Source organism: Chelon labrosus (assembly GCF_963514085.1).
Source record: "Chelon labrosus genome assembly, chromosome: 23".
Lineage (NCBI taxonomy): Eukaryota > Metazoa > Chordata > Actinopteri > Mugiliformes > Mugilidae > Chelon > Chelon labrosus.
The window spans coordinates 4,688,432-4,705,996 of NC_140356.1; the positions used below are offsets into that span (position 1 = coordinate 4,688,432).

Here is a 17,565-nt window from a genome sequence, read left to right on the forward strand (position 1 = left end):
GAGGTCAAAGTAACAGAACATGCGTGTGATAATTGCACGTTAAAACATTTTTTGCCACTAAAAGGAATCTGTAACAGCGTTGAAAAGCCCTAGTATAAACATTCCCTGGACTCAAACGTGAACTGAAGTGATTTTTGAACATCAATGCTTATCAGCTCTGAACGAGGTCCCAGTGTATGGAAGGTGCACACCAAGAGTCCATGATGTATTCATGTTTTTCCTCTGCTGCAGACGTGGCAGGTGATGAATCAGTGGGAACATCACAACAAATCTCATACGTGGACTGTTTACAAATGTCTGGGTGAAAGAATTGGTGATCTGAAGAAATGAAAAAATAAATGAAATTAATCACAGAAATACTAACATACAGCAGAAAAGTATGTGAAATATGCTAAAAATGTAGAAATATGTGATTTATGTAAGCACCATTACATCGCACAGTACGTCGTTGCATTGCTGAAGGGTTTTGTTGTGTCTTTTATTGGTACTGAATGATCAGAAACTTATCAACTACTGTGGCAAAACTTCTCACCAATTAGTCTGTCAACAATGTCTGGGTGTTTCAGAGACTCCCGTACTCTGTTGTCGAATCTCCAACATCTCAGCATGAAGATCAGAACTAAACCCAGCTGGAGAACAAAGGTCAACACGCCCAGCACGATGATAGTGTTGTTAACTGTTTGTGGGTAAAGAGGAGAGGAGGGAGACAATTCAGACCTGTAGTTGACATTAATTCAGTTAGCAGCTCGAGATGGAGTTATCACAAATGCTGCGGCTCTTGCTTCCTAATGAAAGCAGTGCAGGCCCTGTTGCCGCTGTTGATCGTTAATAATTCACACGCTCAGACATATTCAGACATTGTCCTCTTCCCAGTGGAAACCCTATCTGTTTCACACTTGTAAATATTTTATGTTGAATTGCGGCTAGGATGGAAGTCGGAATCAAGACAGGCAAAATATTTGAAAGAAACTGGAAATGTCACATTACCAGCTGGTGTTAGTGGTAGTGTTGTCCCCCAGTAGGCGACCTCTGGCTGAGAAAGGTCCAGAGTCAGGTTCTGGTTCTGAAGAAACCCCATTGGACAAATCCCTCACTGCTCCAAGAGACTTCCTGTGCAGGCAAGAGAAGGTGGTTTTCAAATAATAATAATCGGTAGTGGATTAAACATCAGGTCTCAGATAATGGCCACAATAAATAAAGACCAGCTACCAAATACAGGCCAAACAACAGGGCTGGATAAACCCAGAGTCCCTGCCATATAATGTGCATACCAGTTTAGCTTAATGTACACTTCTACTGCTTTAATATAGTTCAACACTATAATTGCGCTGTTTTCAACCCTGTCTCATTTTAGAAGAATTTTTCCAATATTTGATTTACAGGGTTGATGCTGTTTTTGCATTCGGCGTGTTTCACAATAAAAGCCTTTTTGAGACACAGAAACTTTTAATCTGAAACAACTGCAAGGCAAATGTGGCTGGATCAAAGCAGGGATTCGTATTCAAAATTGTCGAAACAAGAGTATTAGAAGTAGAAACAGTGGCCAGCCTCCAATACTAGCATGCTACAAAAACAGCTTCGGCAGTGGAGGTGTGTAAACTATGAAGAAAAATTATTCATATTTATGTTTTGTTAGCTGATGTTGTATGGTACTTGTGAATTAAGTTCAACTGGCCCATATAAGAGTCCTATTGAATAAAGATTTGATTTAGCGGTGAAGACGTAGCTAGAACCCAAGACCAGCCTCAGGGTACATTGACATCTCACTGACATTTTATGTTTTTAAAGATTCAGGTTTCAAGATAATTCTTATATTCCAATATACATACATTCCAAAAGGTCCCCCCTTTGTTCCAAAGCATGTTTCAGTCATAATTAGTGTCTACAGTGGTGCCCCTTTCCTCTCACAGCGTGACAATGTGAGAGGAGGCAGGCAGATTTGCTGCAGGCATGACTGCACGTAAACAGCGAAAAAATTTGGTTAAAGCTTTCAAAAGAACGTATACTTACTCTCTTGTTAAAGCCCTGCAAACATGGTTTAATAAGTGCTTTGTTGCTGCCAAACTTGTATTTTAGGTGCAGATACATTATTTATCTGACTCGGTGTTGTGTGTAAATACTGAGAAAAATTTAAGGTAGTGTGTAAAGTCAGAGTGATTATTATTTGAAGCTTATCTTATCTACAAGCTAACTTTAACAACGATGTAAGTTACAGACCTCTAAACCGGGGGCAGGTTGAACTAAATGGTACATAGTTAAAACACATACAACAAACAGGTGTTATTTGCCATGGTAATGCAGCCTAGAGAAAGCTTTGAACTGCAGAACAATAAACTCATTTGTAATTCAGTATAAAACTATAAAATGTCTTCAAAGAAACTGTTCAAAGAAGGTTCACTTAGCAGAAACATGACACATGGAGAGATCAGCACACACAAACAATCCGACTAAAGCACGAGTAAGTGAGAATGAAAAAGGATACCTGGAAGGATTCTCAAATTTTGTGAAGATCAGACTCTTTTCACTGACATGTCAGAGCTCCAAAGTAGTCCAAAAATATACAGTGTATTCATGTACTAACCTTACAATCGTTGCTCTCGTCCAAATGAGTATGTTTTTGGGTTCAACTGCAGCTGAGAATCCTCTCAAATCCCTTCATTAAGGTTTTTTGGAAGTGTGCTCCCCTGCTGGTTCCCCATGGAAAGCAGAGCCCTGCTCAGACAGCTGCGCCTTCACTTCCAAAACATCTTACTCCACTGTACGTCCAACGGGGATGTGGTCACGGCAGAGAAAATAAACTAAAATAGTGGCTGAAATACTGATGATAAAGGCCTGAGCAGGAGTACTGCTGCTGTTTTAGAAGCCTTGTAAATATGTGTGCAATAAGTAAGCTATCGGCAGGACTTTGTTCAGCAGTACCTACCCTCAAGGCCTCAACTCAGTCACCGTGAGTGCGCTGTCTGTGTGCTAATGAGAAGAAATGTCATCACGCACTGTAAACACTGGCTCAAAAAGCATTTCAGTTTTAAGCCAGTTTGAATACTTTGGCATCAAATCAGCTGGTTATCGCTGGTCAGTCAGGACTGAGCCAATCTCGAGCCAAATACAGAATGATTTGATCATGACCCACTTGCCCATTGCCTTCATCACATCACATCTCTTGTAAAGCCATGCTAAAATTTGAAGTTTGAATTTTTACCAGTGCTGAATGTTTCCACTCAGATCTATCTCATTTTAGTATCTTTCAGCTCATTGTTTTGGTTTGACGGCCCACAACTTTTTAGTTCTGGTTCACTACTCTCATCAACCTTATTTGATTGCAACTACAAGCTACTTTGTTCAGCAAACACGCACTAAACAACCACAAAGTTAACAAATGACTAACTTGCTAGCTAGCGAACATAGAGTAGCACTTTGCTAGCCTAGCGTAGCCAGACTCAACTCTTATAGGAATTATGTCTGGTAACAAACGTCTGTGAAGGTTCTCAGTCATCCAGGTCGTGGTATATCCAAAAAAGGTTTAAAAAAAGGCAACTAGACTTGTAGAGTTTGAGGTTTAAATAGGAAACTCTTACTGAAACTTGCTTGTTGTGTCAACAACCAGAAACCGGTGCAGCTCATTTCCATTAATGGTTGGGAGGGATTCAAACTTCTTGGGGACAGAAGTTAAAACTATATTGTAAATAGATGGCAGATTAAATCTCAGTCCACCTCCTCCGTTTAGAGAAGGTTTTTCTAATCTGACATAGATGGCTTCCTTTACTCCTCTGTCAAACCATCAGTCTTCTCTGACTAAGATTTGGACGTTGTTATCTTCAAAGGAGTGTCCTTTGTCCCTCAGGTGTAGGTGGATGGCTGAATCGTTTCCTGATGAGCTGGCTCTCCTGTGTTGGTACATGCGTTTGTGGCTGGGTTGTTTGGTTTCCCCAATGTACAAGTCTGTACACTTCACTGAACAGAACAGCGTACACCACATACAAGTCCAGTTGCCTTTTTTAAACCTTTTTTGGATATCTGGTAACAAACCATTGGAATTTTATTATTATTATTATTATTATTATTATTATTAATTGAATTTTATTTTGTAACTCTGCACACAATTGGATGTCAATCAATCGAAGTCCTTCTGTTGTAAGCAAATTCAACCCACTGTCTCTCAGATGACATGTATCACCATGTCACTGTTACTCATCCAAACGATTTATCATTTCCCAACCCAGTGGTTCAAGGCCAACTGTCCCGTCACAAAAAATTGTGTGCAGGGTAATTTGGTCTGGCTTCCAGGCTAACGTTTTGTAGCTAAAGACGGCGATGTCTACCTCAGGGGGTGATGGAGGTTAGAGGCTAACAGAGCTAAAACAAATATTGGGTTTACATTAATGCAATGGAAAGAAACCTTCCACATTCTTTTTTCATAATGTCTTAACGAGGCAGTATTGTGTTGTTAAAGAAAAACACATTGCATGTGACCATTTAAGTCTGTTAAATGTGTCTTTGCAAAACTCCCAAAATGCTTTTTATTCACTTCCTTCAGCAACGGTGTTCCTGGAGTTCTGGAAAAGGCGCAGAGCTGTCCTCGCGTACGACTGGGACCTCATTGACTGGGAGGAAGAGGAGGTGAAGTAATTACTGTGTTTATTTACCTGTTTTTAATCTGCTCCCATTCAAATAATTAATTAGTGCTGACTTTCTTTGACACTGATGTCTGATAAGTTCCTGAAATTCAAGTTTGACAGTAAGGCCGTAAACTCAGGTGTGCCCTGAGGAAATGTTTGCTTGAAAATGTGTTTATTTTATGTTAGTCTATAGGCACATATTTAAAAAGGCAGGGTTGTTACCAAGAGAGCATGAATAAAATCGCAGACTCACCGCAAATGCACACATTTGCAGTAAAAGCTCTAACAAATTGAAACCCCTACACAGCTGTCATACTGTAATTTGGTTACGTCAGATGTTTTCAGGGTTTATAATGTCTGTGTCTGTCTTATGCATCAACCTCCAACCCTTGTCTGTCAGTCATATATAAGCCCATGAATGTGTTCTTTGAAAGGCGGCTCTTTGTGGGTGTGAAAGTGACTCAGAATCTAAGTCTGCTTTGTACAGAACGGATAGCAAGATGTTATGAACCAACCAACCAATCGGTTTGGTTTCTGGATGTACGGGTGCATTGTCAGAACAAGTACGAGGGGGTGGTTAGTACAATTAGGAAATAATTTCAAACATAGTGCATTCTTGTCGCTTTGTTATTGGTATACAACTGGTAATAATTACCTAAGTATATTTAAATGCTAGGACTATCCAATTGCGTGCAATTCTATTTTTTTCACTGCATCAGGGTTAGGCTTAGGGGTTAGGGTTAACGAGATCCAAAATGGTGGTTTACCTAAATTTGCGCCGTCGTTGGCTGCTGAACTGAAGAAGCTTCTTAGGCTGGGTGGATGTTGTGCATAATTTTCTTCCACTTTGTCCCTACCTGATAATCAAATGATCGTGTCACGCGCCTTGTCCTTTGACTTCCAGGACGAAATACGCCCACAGTTTGAAGCCAAATACTCCAAGAAGGAGAGGATGAACCCCATATCTGGAAAGCCTGAGCCTTACCAGAACTTCACTGACAAATATAGTCGCCTCATCGTCTCAGCGTCGGGAATATTCTTCATGGTGGGTAAATGAATGTCATGTAACAGTGTGCCGTGCTCACCTTTGTGTTTACCCCGTCTCAGAGCCCTGCTTATTTTGTTGAGAAGTCTTGTCACCACATTTCTGCTTCAACACATCCCGGAGAAACGACATGTTTCACCACATTCTGTCTTGTTTTCCACGTCACCGTAACCACGTGACAGATACTGGTGGTGATCGCCGCCGTGTTCGGCATCGTCATTTACCGCGTGATCACCGTCAGCACCTTCGCCGCCTTCGGCTGGGCCCTCATCAGGAACAACTCTCAGGTGGCGACCACAGGCACGGCAGTCTGCATCAACTTCTGCGTCATCATGCTCCTCAACGTGGTGAGTTGCTCCCGCCCGTCAGCGGCAGATACACCAGTGCAAAGAAGGGTTTAATCAATAAATAATAAGATATAGAAAGAAAAAGCAAAAGATTCAGAATACAAAGTGTTTTTTTTCCTTTCTCTGTTATTACTTTTGTACATGCAGGCTATATCCAGTTGTTGCACATCCTGTGTACAAATAGTTACACATAAACATCTGCAAATATGGTGTACACCGATCAGGCATACCATTTTGACCACCATCCTAATATTGTGTAGGTCTCCCTTGTGCCTCCAAAACAGTTGTGACTCATCAGAGAATGGACATGGCGCCTTCTGAGGGTGTCCTGTGGTGTCTGGCAGCAGAATGTTGTTAGTGGGGGCCTTTGAGTCCTGTGGGCTGAGGGGAGGGGCCTCTGTGGATCATCCCACAGATACTTGATCAGTTTGGGATCTAGTAAATTTGGAGGCCAGGTCAACACCTTGTGCTGTTCTTCATGTTTTTTCTTCATCAAGGAGTGTCATTGCTATGGGTGGGGGTGCCTGGTCTGGTCTAGGTGGGTGCTACATGTCTAAGTAACATCCACATCAATGTCAGGTCCGAAATGTCATTTTTTTTCCCCTGTCAAAGTCAAAGTCATCACTGTTTTGTATATATTTTTGACAAATTCCGTGCTACTGTGACTAGTTAATTTCCCATACGTGGGATCATTATATTGTCACAAGATGGTCAATGTCAAACTAATTTGAGTTGTTTTTTTTTACAGCTCTATGAAAAAGTTGCTCTCCTTCTCACAAATTTAGGTAAGTTTGCTTTATTATAACTGATGGGTGACAACATGAAGAGTGTTCTTTCTGTCTGTTGGTATTCTCATCCATAACACGGAAACCATATCAGAAACAGAATTGTACTAATAAGAATATTGCTGTTTCAGGAGTTCCTCATCCTTCTGTCTTTTCTCACAGAGCAGCCGAGGACAGAGTCAGAGTGGGAGAACAGCTTCACTCTCAAGATGTTCCTGTTTCAGTTTGTCAATCTCAACAGTTCTACTTTCTACATCGCCTTCTTTTTGGGAAGGTGAGGAGGAAACACAAATGGGCAAACAAAAACGAGTCAGGCGAAGAAAAAAAAAGATAAATCATTCATATTGTAAACAGCAGCAAATAGGGAAGATAAGGAAGGCGAGCGGCCGTACTTTTGTTGTATCTTCAAAGTTAACAGAAGTGCGTGTTTGTGTTTGAGAGTTTGCAACAAAGTATGAAGTGAATCTGGCCTCGTCGCAGACTAGTGGGCGTTCAGACTGCAAACAGTGGAGGAGGCTGCCTCAGTGGGGGCTTGTTGCTTCAGGTTCTGCCTTGCATTTAAACAGTTATTACAGTGAACACGATTATCTAATCTTTAGCTACAAAGATAATTTCAAGATCCAGATCAGAGACAAGTATCTCAAGATGCTAAAGACTCAATGTACAATAGAAAGAAGGGGGTAGACTTCAGATCTTGCCTGAATAACTATAGATTTTTAGGATTTCTTTAGCTTCAAATTAAATCAGTGATAGCTGTCAACACATCCATTGGCACGTAGTAAAAAGGAAGTGCCATTTTCCAAAATGAAAAAGAAGATAGGCTAGAAAAATTGGGCTTCTGTTACAGCCTATAATCTAATCAATTGGCTACATGTGTAGGTTATGGCGTCTATGTCCAACAGTGCCCTAAAAGAGCCTTAACTCACATGATCTGTGCCGATGAATCTGGAGAGGAACAATGTGGCAACATTACATTACTTGTTTGTTGTTCAAGTTTAGCATTAGATTTTCCAAAATACTGGAATTAACATCAAGTTCATATTCATTTTAAATACAGGGAAAATGAATAGCTTCCTGAACCTTTTCCAGATTTCTCTCAAGATATTTTCCTGCTACTATTCAGGAAAATATGTAAAGTTTTACCATGAGGGCATTGGTAATCTCATCTTTACTCAGCAGTACAAATACTGACCTAAAAAAACTATTTTATGCTACTTCCCAGTAGATAGTCATAGATCTTGCAGTGCTAGATAAGTTTACATGCCTCTCAGTGTGAAGATTTCAAAATTTACAAAAACGCCCAGAGACAGTGTTTAGGATCACATCAGTTCTGATACATAAACAACTTTCAGCAGAGCTGTCTCAGAGTAAATAACATTAAACTATAGACTTATTAAACTGTAACCCGTGTTGTGATTTTACCTTGATTGACAGATTCACAGGTCGGCCTGGTGCGTATCTTCGCCTCATCAACCGCTGGAAACTGGAGGAAGTGAGTAATTGCTTTGCTTTTCCCATAGGGTAATGACAGCAAAGCATTATGGATCCGAGTTTTTCCAAACTGGACATTAAGCTATTACTGTACGCCCAACAACCATGCATTTAACCGCCATCAGCAGTAAGCGGTACTTATGGGAACATGCAAGGAAAATAACAATGTGAAGTGGTCCAAGGGGACTGAAGGCCTGAGGCAGGGCTTTTAGGTGCTGAGCTAATGTGCTCCCACGGCTGCAGAAGTGGAAAAATTCTCTCTAATGTGACATGTATGGAGCAAGCCTTCGGTGGCCATGCAGAATCATGGCTGTGCTTGGAGAACTTACTGCACATTTGCAAAGCTGCTAGATGTTGCAAGGAAACGTTATGTTTGTATGAATAATAATGATAATGATATGTCGTCACCACAGAGTCTCCACCATAACCTGATCCCAACAGACTGGGTGTTTCCAATTAACCCGTCCTACAAACTCACAAAAAGACTTTAACAACAATACAGAGTGCCTTTGCTTCCATTTAAAAAATTCCAGGGTGTAGGAAAGGCTAGCTTTTGATTTGACCGTGTCTCTCTCTATCCTTCTCACTGCAGTGCCACCCCAGCGGCTGTCTCATTGACCTCTGTATGCAGATGGGGATCATCATGGTGCTAAAACAGACGTGGAACAACTTCATGGAGCTCGGCTACCCGTGAGAATGATTTGTTCATTGTAACCGTGAAAATGACATGAACATGCTTTTAGAGATGCTAAGAATGAACTGCCTTTCGATTGGTCCACAGCTCTTGATTGCTACCATAAGTTTGAGCTTTAATTTTCATAATAAATCCCAATATTTAGCACCATTGAAAAAGAAAGTTATAAGGTGTTGAAAAAAAGGAGATATTTCAATACAAATGATTATTATGAATAGAGGTTTATGAACCACAAAACAGCAAACACACCAACATATAAGAATAGAGCATAAAAATTAAGTAACTATAATAAAACACGGTACAAAATAAGAGAAGACATTGTGAACAAAGACAGTTTTCAGAAGTAGTTTCACCAGTTTGCTCTGGCTTCCAGGCTAGAGGATCTCAGTAAGCGTTAGAGCTTATAGGAAGTTTAAAGACAACAAATGTAACTTGGTTCCACACTGTGCAGGCCCTAGCGCTGTAGCTAATGTGCACCTCCCCAGAAATGTAACTATCCACAAAAGCTGTGATTGGTCTGTGTTTCCGCTTTAGTATTTCCGGCTGCTTCTCCATCCCCGCAATTTTCGAATTGATTGTTTTGGATCAATAAAGACGGAACACATCAAGCAAAGTTTAACTGAGGAGGTTCGGCGATACAAACATTTGTATAACTCGTTTCAATCACCATTGCTGAAAGTAAAGCAGGAAGTAGAAACAAAAATGAACCCGACTGGCAAAAAGTGTTTGGGTGGCGGTTTTACAGAGCGAGTGACTATGGTTACGGCATCTATGTCCCGGAGTACCCTAAAAGAGCTTTAACTGGTAACCAGTAAAGACTACCGAGAGCCTTCGAATTGAGGTTTCTTCCAGGGTCAGTGGCTAGAACCCTGACCCTGTATTTGTATTAACTGAAACATAAAAAGTGCATTACAGTAGTCCACCGTGGCAACGAATGCATGTGTGACCTTTTCTAAGTGTGAAAATGAAAGAAAGGGTCTCAAATGTGAGATCGGCCCTAGCTATAGGAAGCCAGACTGCACAGCCTTTGTCACCTGAGCAGAGGAGAATCAATAACCATTCTAATATTTCTGGCCTCTTGTTAAACATGAGCGGATCATTCTGGAGCGAGGAGGATTGATGGTGATCATTTCTGATTTGGAGACTGAGTGAATCATAGGAGATCCAGCACTGCCAAGTAGATGTTGACGATAGCCAGGCAGGACTGTAAGGGAGATATAACTAATGACATATCTGCACCTAATGTACAGTATATGGTGTATGCATTTCTACGGTGGGAGTTCAGTGCACTGCAACTTTAAAAAAAAATACATGCAAACAGACAAAACACAAGTAAAGAAACAGTGCAAATACTCTCAACGCTAATAAATACGGAAACTGGACGCTACTGCAGGTTCAGTGTCTTCCTCAAGGACATCACATGTACCAGGATCAAACCGCTAACCCTCTTGTCAGAATAGCAGCAATTCCCGGTACTCCTGAACAACTGCACAAGACACTGAATAATAACAAGAGATCACCCTTCGTTGTCGTTCCACTAGGCTCATCCAGAACTGGTGGACGCGGCGGAGGCTCAGGAGAGAGCACGGTCCCAACGCCAAGGCCAGCTTCCCACAGTGGGAGAGGGATTACAACCTGCAGCCAATGAATGCCTACGGACTGTTTGATGAATACCTGGAGATGAGTACGTTGCAGCTGAAGCGCAATACTGTACACACATTTTTGTCCCCACATTAATGCTGATATGAATTTTGTATTGTGAGGTTATCCCGGATGTGCTACGCAGTTTAATCTTCCATAACACAATTTTTCTAAAGAACGCATTTTATTCGTTTTGTGACCCTGTCCAGCTGCAATCCATGTTATGTAACTGACAGTGACTGGCACCGGATTGCATTTGAGCTTGGAGCTTTTCCACGTGCTTCTCGTTGCTCTCCACTCACTGTTATATCTATAACCTCTCATTTGCATGTGTGACTAACTGGATTAACTTAATAACACAAACTGTATGCTGCACTACTCAGTATTTTTTATATGAGTAAGGGAAAATGATGTATAATAAGAAATAAGTTGCTCAAACACAGAGAGAATTATCATCGGAACTGTGCAGTTCCCCTTGGCTTCGAAAAGCAATTTGGCAGTATTTTCATATTCTTACTGTTTAGTTGAGCCTAATTGCTCTGAGCAGCCAGATTTAGGTAAAAAAAAAAAAAAAAAGCAAAGCAGACAGACAAAGTTAGCTACCAGCTTTAGAACACAGTGGAGCATTTACCGGAAGGGTATTCCAGAGGTTAGCAAGAAGCGTTATTATGAGATTATTGGCTCCATATCCGTTAAGAGGCTGGAAACCTGGCTCTTAATTCATGCAAATAACTGATTTGAGTTCATGATGATCATTGATGCAAACTGTGAGTCCTGAAGGTTTGTTTTTTTCTTTGGTTCAGTTTTACAGTTTGGCTTCACCACCATCTTCGTGGCGGCTTTCCCCCTGGCCCCCCTCTTGGCACTGCTCAACAACATCATCGAGATCCGCTTGGACGCCTACAAGTTCGTCACGCAGTGGCGGCGACCTCTGCCATCACAAGCCAAAGACATAGGTAAGCAATCCATGCCCACAAATACGAGCTGAAACGAGATCGACCGGGCGTCTTGTTCCAGAGTTCCAGTCTGAAGAAGCTCCTTGGATGAAACATCTTCAAGAACCCCTACAAGTCCAGTTGTCCTTGTTTCAGCTTGTTTTTTTGGTAATATCATGACCTGGATGACTGAGAACCTTCACAGACCTTTTGGTGGTTGTTTTAGATATGTCCTATTCATTCTGTTGATGGCAGGGATCTGGTATGGCATTCTGGAGGGTATCGGCATCTTGTCCGTCATCACCAACGCCTTCGTCATCGCCGTTACCTCAGACTTCATCCCGCGTCTTGTTTACGCCTACAAGTATGGACCGTGTGCTGGCCAGGGTCGAGCAGGGGAGGCGTGAGTGATGACTACACGTGTTTTTTTTAGTTTAGTTCATGTCATTTGGTGTAAGGATTTAGACGCTCTAAGTGAAAAAGGTGTTTTTTGTCATGTTCCTCAGGTGTTTGATGGGTTACGTCAACGCCAGTCTCTCAGTTTTCCGAGTGTCTGACTTTGAGAAGAGATCGCAGCCCAGGACAAACGGTTCCGAGCTGTTTGGAGAAGCTGTGAAGTATTGCAGGTAGTGTGTGTGTATGTGTCTGAACCAATGCTCGCCAAGCTTGAGATGTTACGCCTGTTCTTTTATTGTGCCTGAGGCTTCTGTACTGTAGAACTAAAACAGAAACACCTTATGGAAATGGACGCTTTATTGCTTTTACCTTTTAATGAAAAATACAAGTTGTCAGAATCAAGCTCCAGGGAATATCTCCTACTGAGATTTTTCAGTCTGGTGTTGAATCACTAACACAAATGAATCATAAGTCATCAGCACTACTCTGAGATGATCTCTGGCCTCTATGTTTTTCCACCACACCAGATATCGTGACTACAGGGAGCCTCCAGACTCTGCTGAGCCCTACTCATACACTCTGCAGTTCTGGCACGTTCTGGCGGCCCGGCTGGCATTCATCATTGTGTTCGAGGTGAATGTTTTGTAGTCTCTGACAAATGATACCAGGCAGCGGGCTGGCTTCGGAACTGGATTCCTTCCTATTGTTTTCTTGGAGCTTCTTACCTTTCTGTCTTCATCCATGAGCACCCGTATACATTTACTCTAGAATTTTGCTGTAATTTGCTTGTAGCCGTCAGAGACAGGCGATGATGTTTAACCACAGTGACAAACTCGATCATGAAACATTATGATGAAATCTGCATCTGAGGCATTTAAAAAGAGAATGCAGCGGTGCAAATTACACAGCTGGAGGCAAGCCATATTTTATTGTGACCATAAGGAAAGCTTTCTGCATCCTGTGTTTTGTGTTCTGTTCTCAGCCCAATGCCATGTGCACACACTCTCACTCGTGAGGACTTACAGTATAACACAGGTGCTTCCCAGGCATCTTTTTCAGCTTGGTCCATAACTCCAAAATCTAAAAGACTGATAACAGACATTTAAGATGTGTTTCAAGACAGCATTTTATAAGACAAAGTTAAAGGGGAACTACTGTTATTTACAACCTGGACCTGATTTCATAAAATACGATCGTTTACTCACCCATATAACTTTGCCGTTATTTGGCGTCGTTCGTCAGATATTTAGATCCGCGTATATCCATATAGTGGGAGTGACTGGGGCACCGAAACGCAGCCTCTAAATAACGCATTATCTGCCACGAAACTCGTTCATTTCACCAATATTTTGTTATGATACACTAGTGCTATTCCCCGTTGAGGTCAGAGTTACCTGTTATCTATTCGTGGACGTTTAGCGGTTTGTTGTTCTTTGGCCAGATGTTCCTCTCTCTGCCTCCGCATCCTCCTTTCAACAAGCTCCTCATCCGTATACTCTGGCTCAAAACGGTAAGGACGTCCATCATAAACAAAGTCGTTGTCCACAACCTCAGAATCTGAAAAATATTCAGCCATTCTCCAAAAAACTAGCAGTAGCAAATTACAGGTAAACAAGCTGCGCGGGGTGCGTGTGGCGCTCAGAGATGACATCATCCAGGTCAGAGGTTAGTAGGTCAATCTACAGACCCCAGATGATGAAAACATCATAGTGAGATTGGAATGCCTGTTGTGCTCTATTAAATATTACTGACTGGACCCCAGGAAGACTAGCTGTCGCCTTGGCGTCAGCTAATGGGGATCCTTTTTAAATAAATAAACAAATAACAGGTAACTCCGGACTCAACGGGGAATAGCACTAGTGTATTATAATGATGAAATGAATGAGTTTCGCGGCAGATAATGCGTTATTTAAAGCGTTTCGGTGCCCCAGTCACTCCCACTATATGGATATACACGGATGTAAATATCTGACGAACGACTCCAGATAACACCAAAGTTATATGTGTGAGTAAACGATCATATTTTATGCCAGAAATAAGGTCCGGGTTGTAAAAAAACAGTAGTTAACCTTTAAGGCTGTACAAACAGATCAAGTAAATGTGTGTGCTCAGTATGCACTAGTGGCAATACCTTTGGTCGTGGCTCCAGAACAGTGCTACAACATGGTAGGTTTGCAACCAAAGATAGCCTGGAACAAGTTTAGTCACAATCACCTTGCCACAATGTCACTGCTTGCTATGACCTGCTCCCACTAACCAACCAACAGGAATGCAGCATGAAACGATGTGCAGATCGTTGATGTCACAAATAGTTATTTTGTTTGCACGTTAGGTGAAAAAATACGTGTCCTATCTGACACTTTAATGCACAAACGTACGTTTATGTATGCTGAAAAACAATTCTTGCCTCTAGCTATCTTTGCAAAGCTCGGATTTCACTATGTGGCGTGTATCAAACCGAAAAGGAGGAAAAAGAAATACCTCTGCACACAACTGGATAGATCTACAACCAATCATAAACAAATTCAGCTCAACGGAGCTCAGACAACATGCCCGCCCAGTCAAATCGTCACTTAGAATCATTATAAATGCAGTTGCCATTCCACCACAAAGATTCTGTGGGCAGGGATATTTAGGGTTGGCTCCCAGGCTACTCTTTGCAAATTAGCAACCAAGTCAACCTTTATTATTTATTGTAGCTATTATCACCATACATTCAACTTGAAGTTGTATCCAAGTTTATTAGATCCATGCCAAACACAGTGACTTGTGATAAACTTATAAGATTGCTGACATCTCACAGTCTGTAAGTGCTCCAGTGATGAGGCAGCAGAAAACGGTTGCCAGACTCTGCAGCGTTTTAGTATCTTTCGGCTCATTTGTTTTGGTTTTAGTGCACACAGCTTTAATGTTGGATTCGTGGAGCGTTTAACGGTGGAAAAGCCAGATTGTTCCCTCAGGATTAGGTAGAGCTCAAAAAGTCGAAACACAGAGTGAATACATTGCGTCTTATCACTTTTGAAGATGTGGGGTATGTAGTTTGTTTTTTACAATGGGAGGGGGGTTTTGGCTCTGGTATTTGCGATAACGTTCTTTGTTGTGTGTTGTTTTTTTTTTTTTCCCCGCAGCATATGGTCTTCACTATTAAGACCCTGATTGCGTACCTGATCCCAGACCTTCCCAAGGACCTGCGGGACAGAATGCGCAGAGAGAAATACCTGATCCAGGAGATGATGTATGAGGCTGAGCTGGAGAGACTGCAGAAGGAAAGAAATGAGAAGAAGAAGAAAGACCGGGCCCATCACAAGGAATGGCCCTGAACACACACTGAACGGTACAGCTGGAGGTTCAGATGATGTACAACGTATGTTTTTCAGCTTTGTTCATTTTATTTAAAATGTTAAACAAGATGGATGTAGTATTTGCTGAAGTTCATGTCCCGAGGAGAGGTTGTCCAGTGATAGCTTAGCTACGGTAAGCAGGCATAGCAGGTCAGTCAGGTTATGGAATTCTCCGCAAGTAAACTGAGCTGCTCAAACATGTGGGGATTCTACGCTGGCGGTATCCTCTGCTCTAACACAAGCTCCTGCCAACAGCACTACTACTACTATTCCACCTAAGCAGGCTTTACTTGCAAAGCCAAGAAGCATACCATTCACTAACTCCTGAGGTCTGTGGAGTTATAGCTTTTTTTGTGATACATTTTTAAGATACACTATATATGCACAATGTTTTCTGTAAATATCTTCCCCTTTCAGTGGCGACACACACCAACAGCTGCCACCCCCAGGTCCCTCTCTAGAGTAACTTAGACTTTATTCATCCACAAGGGAAATTGCTTGGTCATAGTAGCTCAGTTGCACATCCAAATAAACACTCTTGACAACCACTAGTAAAAAGAAAAATGGGTGTCCACTCGCATATGAAACACTTTTCAAGGTCTCTCATGTTGCACTCTTTCTGTAACCCGTCTATGGGCCACATCCCTTGCCCAGCATTCGGGCTACGAACCACTCCATTAAAACTATTTCAAGAAAAGACTCGGCCCACTGCTGCCAGGTTGGGGGATGTGGTGGTGGTAGCCGCCTCGGAGCCAACATTTTTTTGTTCATAGCTTGTTTGAAAAACTTGGTTCGCGACCTGTGCATGGACTCTGTGATATTTTCCTACAGCGTGGAAACTGGTCCCGGATCAGAGTTCACGCTTCTATTAGCGGCTCTCACCTGTTCTGGATTTGGGGAGATTTCAAAACACTGCCATCGGAGATAAAGTTATCACTCCAGGCCTTTCTCCTTTGAAATGAAAAAAGCTTGGCAGCCATAAATGGGGGCTGCAGAAATAACATACTGATGTCATTCCTTTTTAGCAGATCAAATGAAGTCTTGTTTGTTTCCAGTGTTTGATGGCTTTACATAGAGTTTCTCTTATTTCCAGGGTGTCAGCTGGTGTTGAGTTTTCACTGCACAGTGAAGGGAGAGCTCTGGGTTTCCTGCATGTACTGGGGCCCCATCACCTTCCTCCTGCCACATCAGACCAGCACCTCCTGTTGGACAGTGGCTGAAGTGCATCCAACACAGTCACGCCGTGACCAGGGAGCCTCTGGAGCATTTGGCAGCAAGTTTTACAACTACTTCTTTTTTTTATTATTTTTTATTTTTCTCTCCACTTCGGACTCTCAGCAGCATACGTCGTCAGATCCTGAATGTAGACGTCAAGCAAGACGAAACCTTTTTCAGATTTCTTTTGTTGTTGTTTGTTTTAGATGAGAGGAACCACTCTCCCCTGAAGCTTCTTGAATGACAAACCCTGTTTACATTTCTCCTTGTTCGAGGAGTTCACGTTTTGCTTTGTTGTAAATAAAGATATATTTAAAATGAATGTCAGGCCATCTGCTCTGCTATAGTGTAGTGCAATAAAAATAACAGTTACATGAAGATCTATTCTATCCAGGACGTGGCACGGTCCACAGATTGCTTACGTCGGAACTGCTTTCCATTTGAAATTCAGATTGATAACCGCTGTAATAAACAATATTTATTGTAAAGAATCTTTGCTTTGTCTGTCTTGAATATTTTCGGTCATTTTAATTAGTCATTCTGTCTTAAAAGCCACACAATTTTGGACTATTCATAGGGAAAGAAAAATTTGTTTATGGTAAACTACCAGTTCATCTATATCATTGACTGAGTTCAACAGAAAGCTTTTGCTGCACAGTAGGTCAACAAAAAAAGCAAAAAATCTCAAATGTGTCCTCAAGCAAGCACACAAATCAATTTGTGTCCACAAATTAATAAAGTTACCCATATCAATACATGGTCAACATTCAGCTTTTTAAAGACCATTTATGTTTCAGTTCAATTTTAATTATATAGCGTCAATAACAATACAAATTGTCTCAATATCCTTTACAATATCCGGTCTGAAACCCCCAGAGCAAGCATGAAGGACCTGTCCAGGGTGTACCCCACCTCTCGCTCCATGGCTTCAGCCAAAAAATGGCTGGAGCCATGACAGCTGGGATTGGCTCCAGCTGTCATCGGGCGAGCTGCTGAATGAATAAAGATTACCCCTGCAGTGCCTGGGGAGTAGTTTGGGGGTGAGGTGCTTGCTCGAAT

The 17,565-nt window shown here is 41.7% G+C and overlaps 1 protein-coding gene across 1 annotated transcript in view; it reads left to right on the forward strand.

Annotated features, from left to right (window-relative positions):
• Nucleotides 1-16,849, forward strand: part of LOC311508742 (anoctamin-4-like) — a 48,510-nt gene extending 31,661 nt beyond the window's left edge. Inside the window, exons 16-29 of the mRNA XM_084573680.1 lie at nucleotides 4,535-4,617; nucleotides 5,521-5,661; nucleotides 5,844-6,008; nucleotides 6,757-6,793; nucleotides 6,956-7,067; nucleotides 8,228-8,285; nucleotides 8,877-8,974; nucleotides 10,520-10,662; nucleotides 11,423-11,575; nucleotides 11,810-11,957; nucleotides 12,061-12,180; nucleotides 12,478-12,583; nucleotides 15,079-15,284; nucleotides 16,385-16,849. Of these exons, the coding sequence (XP_084429806.1) occupies nucleotides 4,535-4,617; nucleotides 5,521-5,661; nucleotides 5,844-6,008; nucleotides 6,757-6,793; nucleotides 6,956-7,067; nucleotides 8,228-8,285; nucleotides 8,877-8,974; nucleotides 10,520-10,662; nucleotides 11,423-11,575; nucleotides 11,810-11,957; nucleotides 12,061-12,180; nucleotides 12,478-12,583; nucleotides 15,079-15,270 (1,556 nt within the window). The 3' untranslated portion in view covers nucleotides 15,271-15,284; nucleotides 16,385-16,849. The remainder of the gene's footprint in view (nucleotides 1-4,534; nucleotides 4,618-5,520; nucleotides 5,662-5,843; nucleotides 6,009-6,756; nucleotides 6,794-6,955; nucleotides 7,068-8,227; nucleotides 8,286-8,876; nucleotides 8,975-10,519; nucleotides 10,663-11,422; nucleotides 11,576-11,809; nucleotides 11,958-12,060; nucleotides 12,181-12,477; nucleotides 12,584-15,078; nucleotides 15,285-16,384) is intronic.
• The last annotated feature ends 716 nt before the right edge of the window (nucleotides 16,850-17,565 follow it).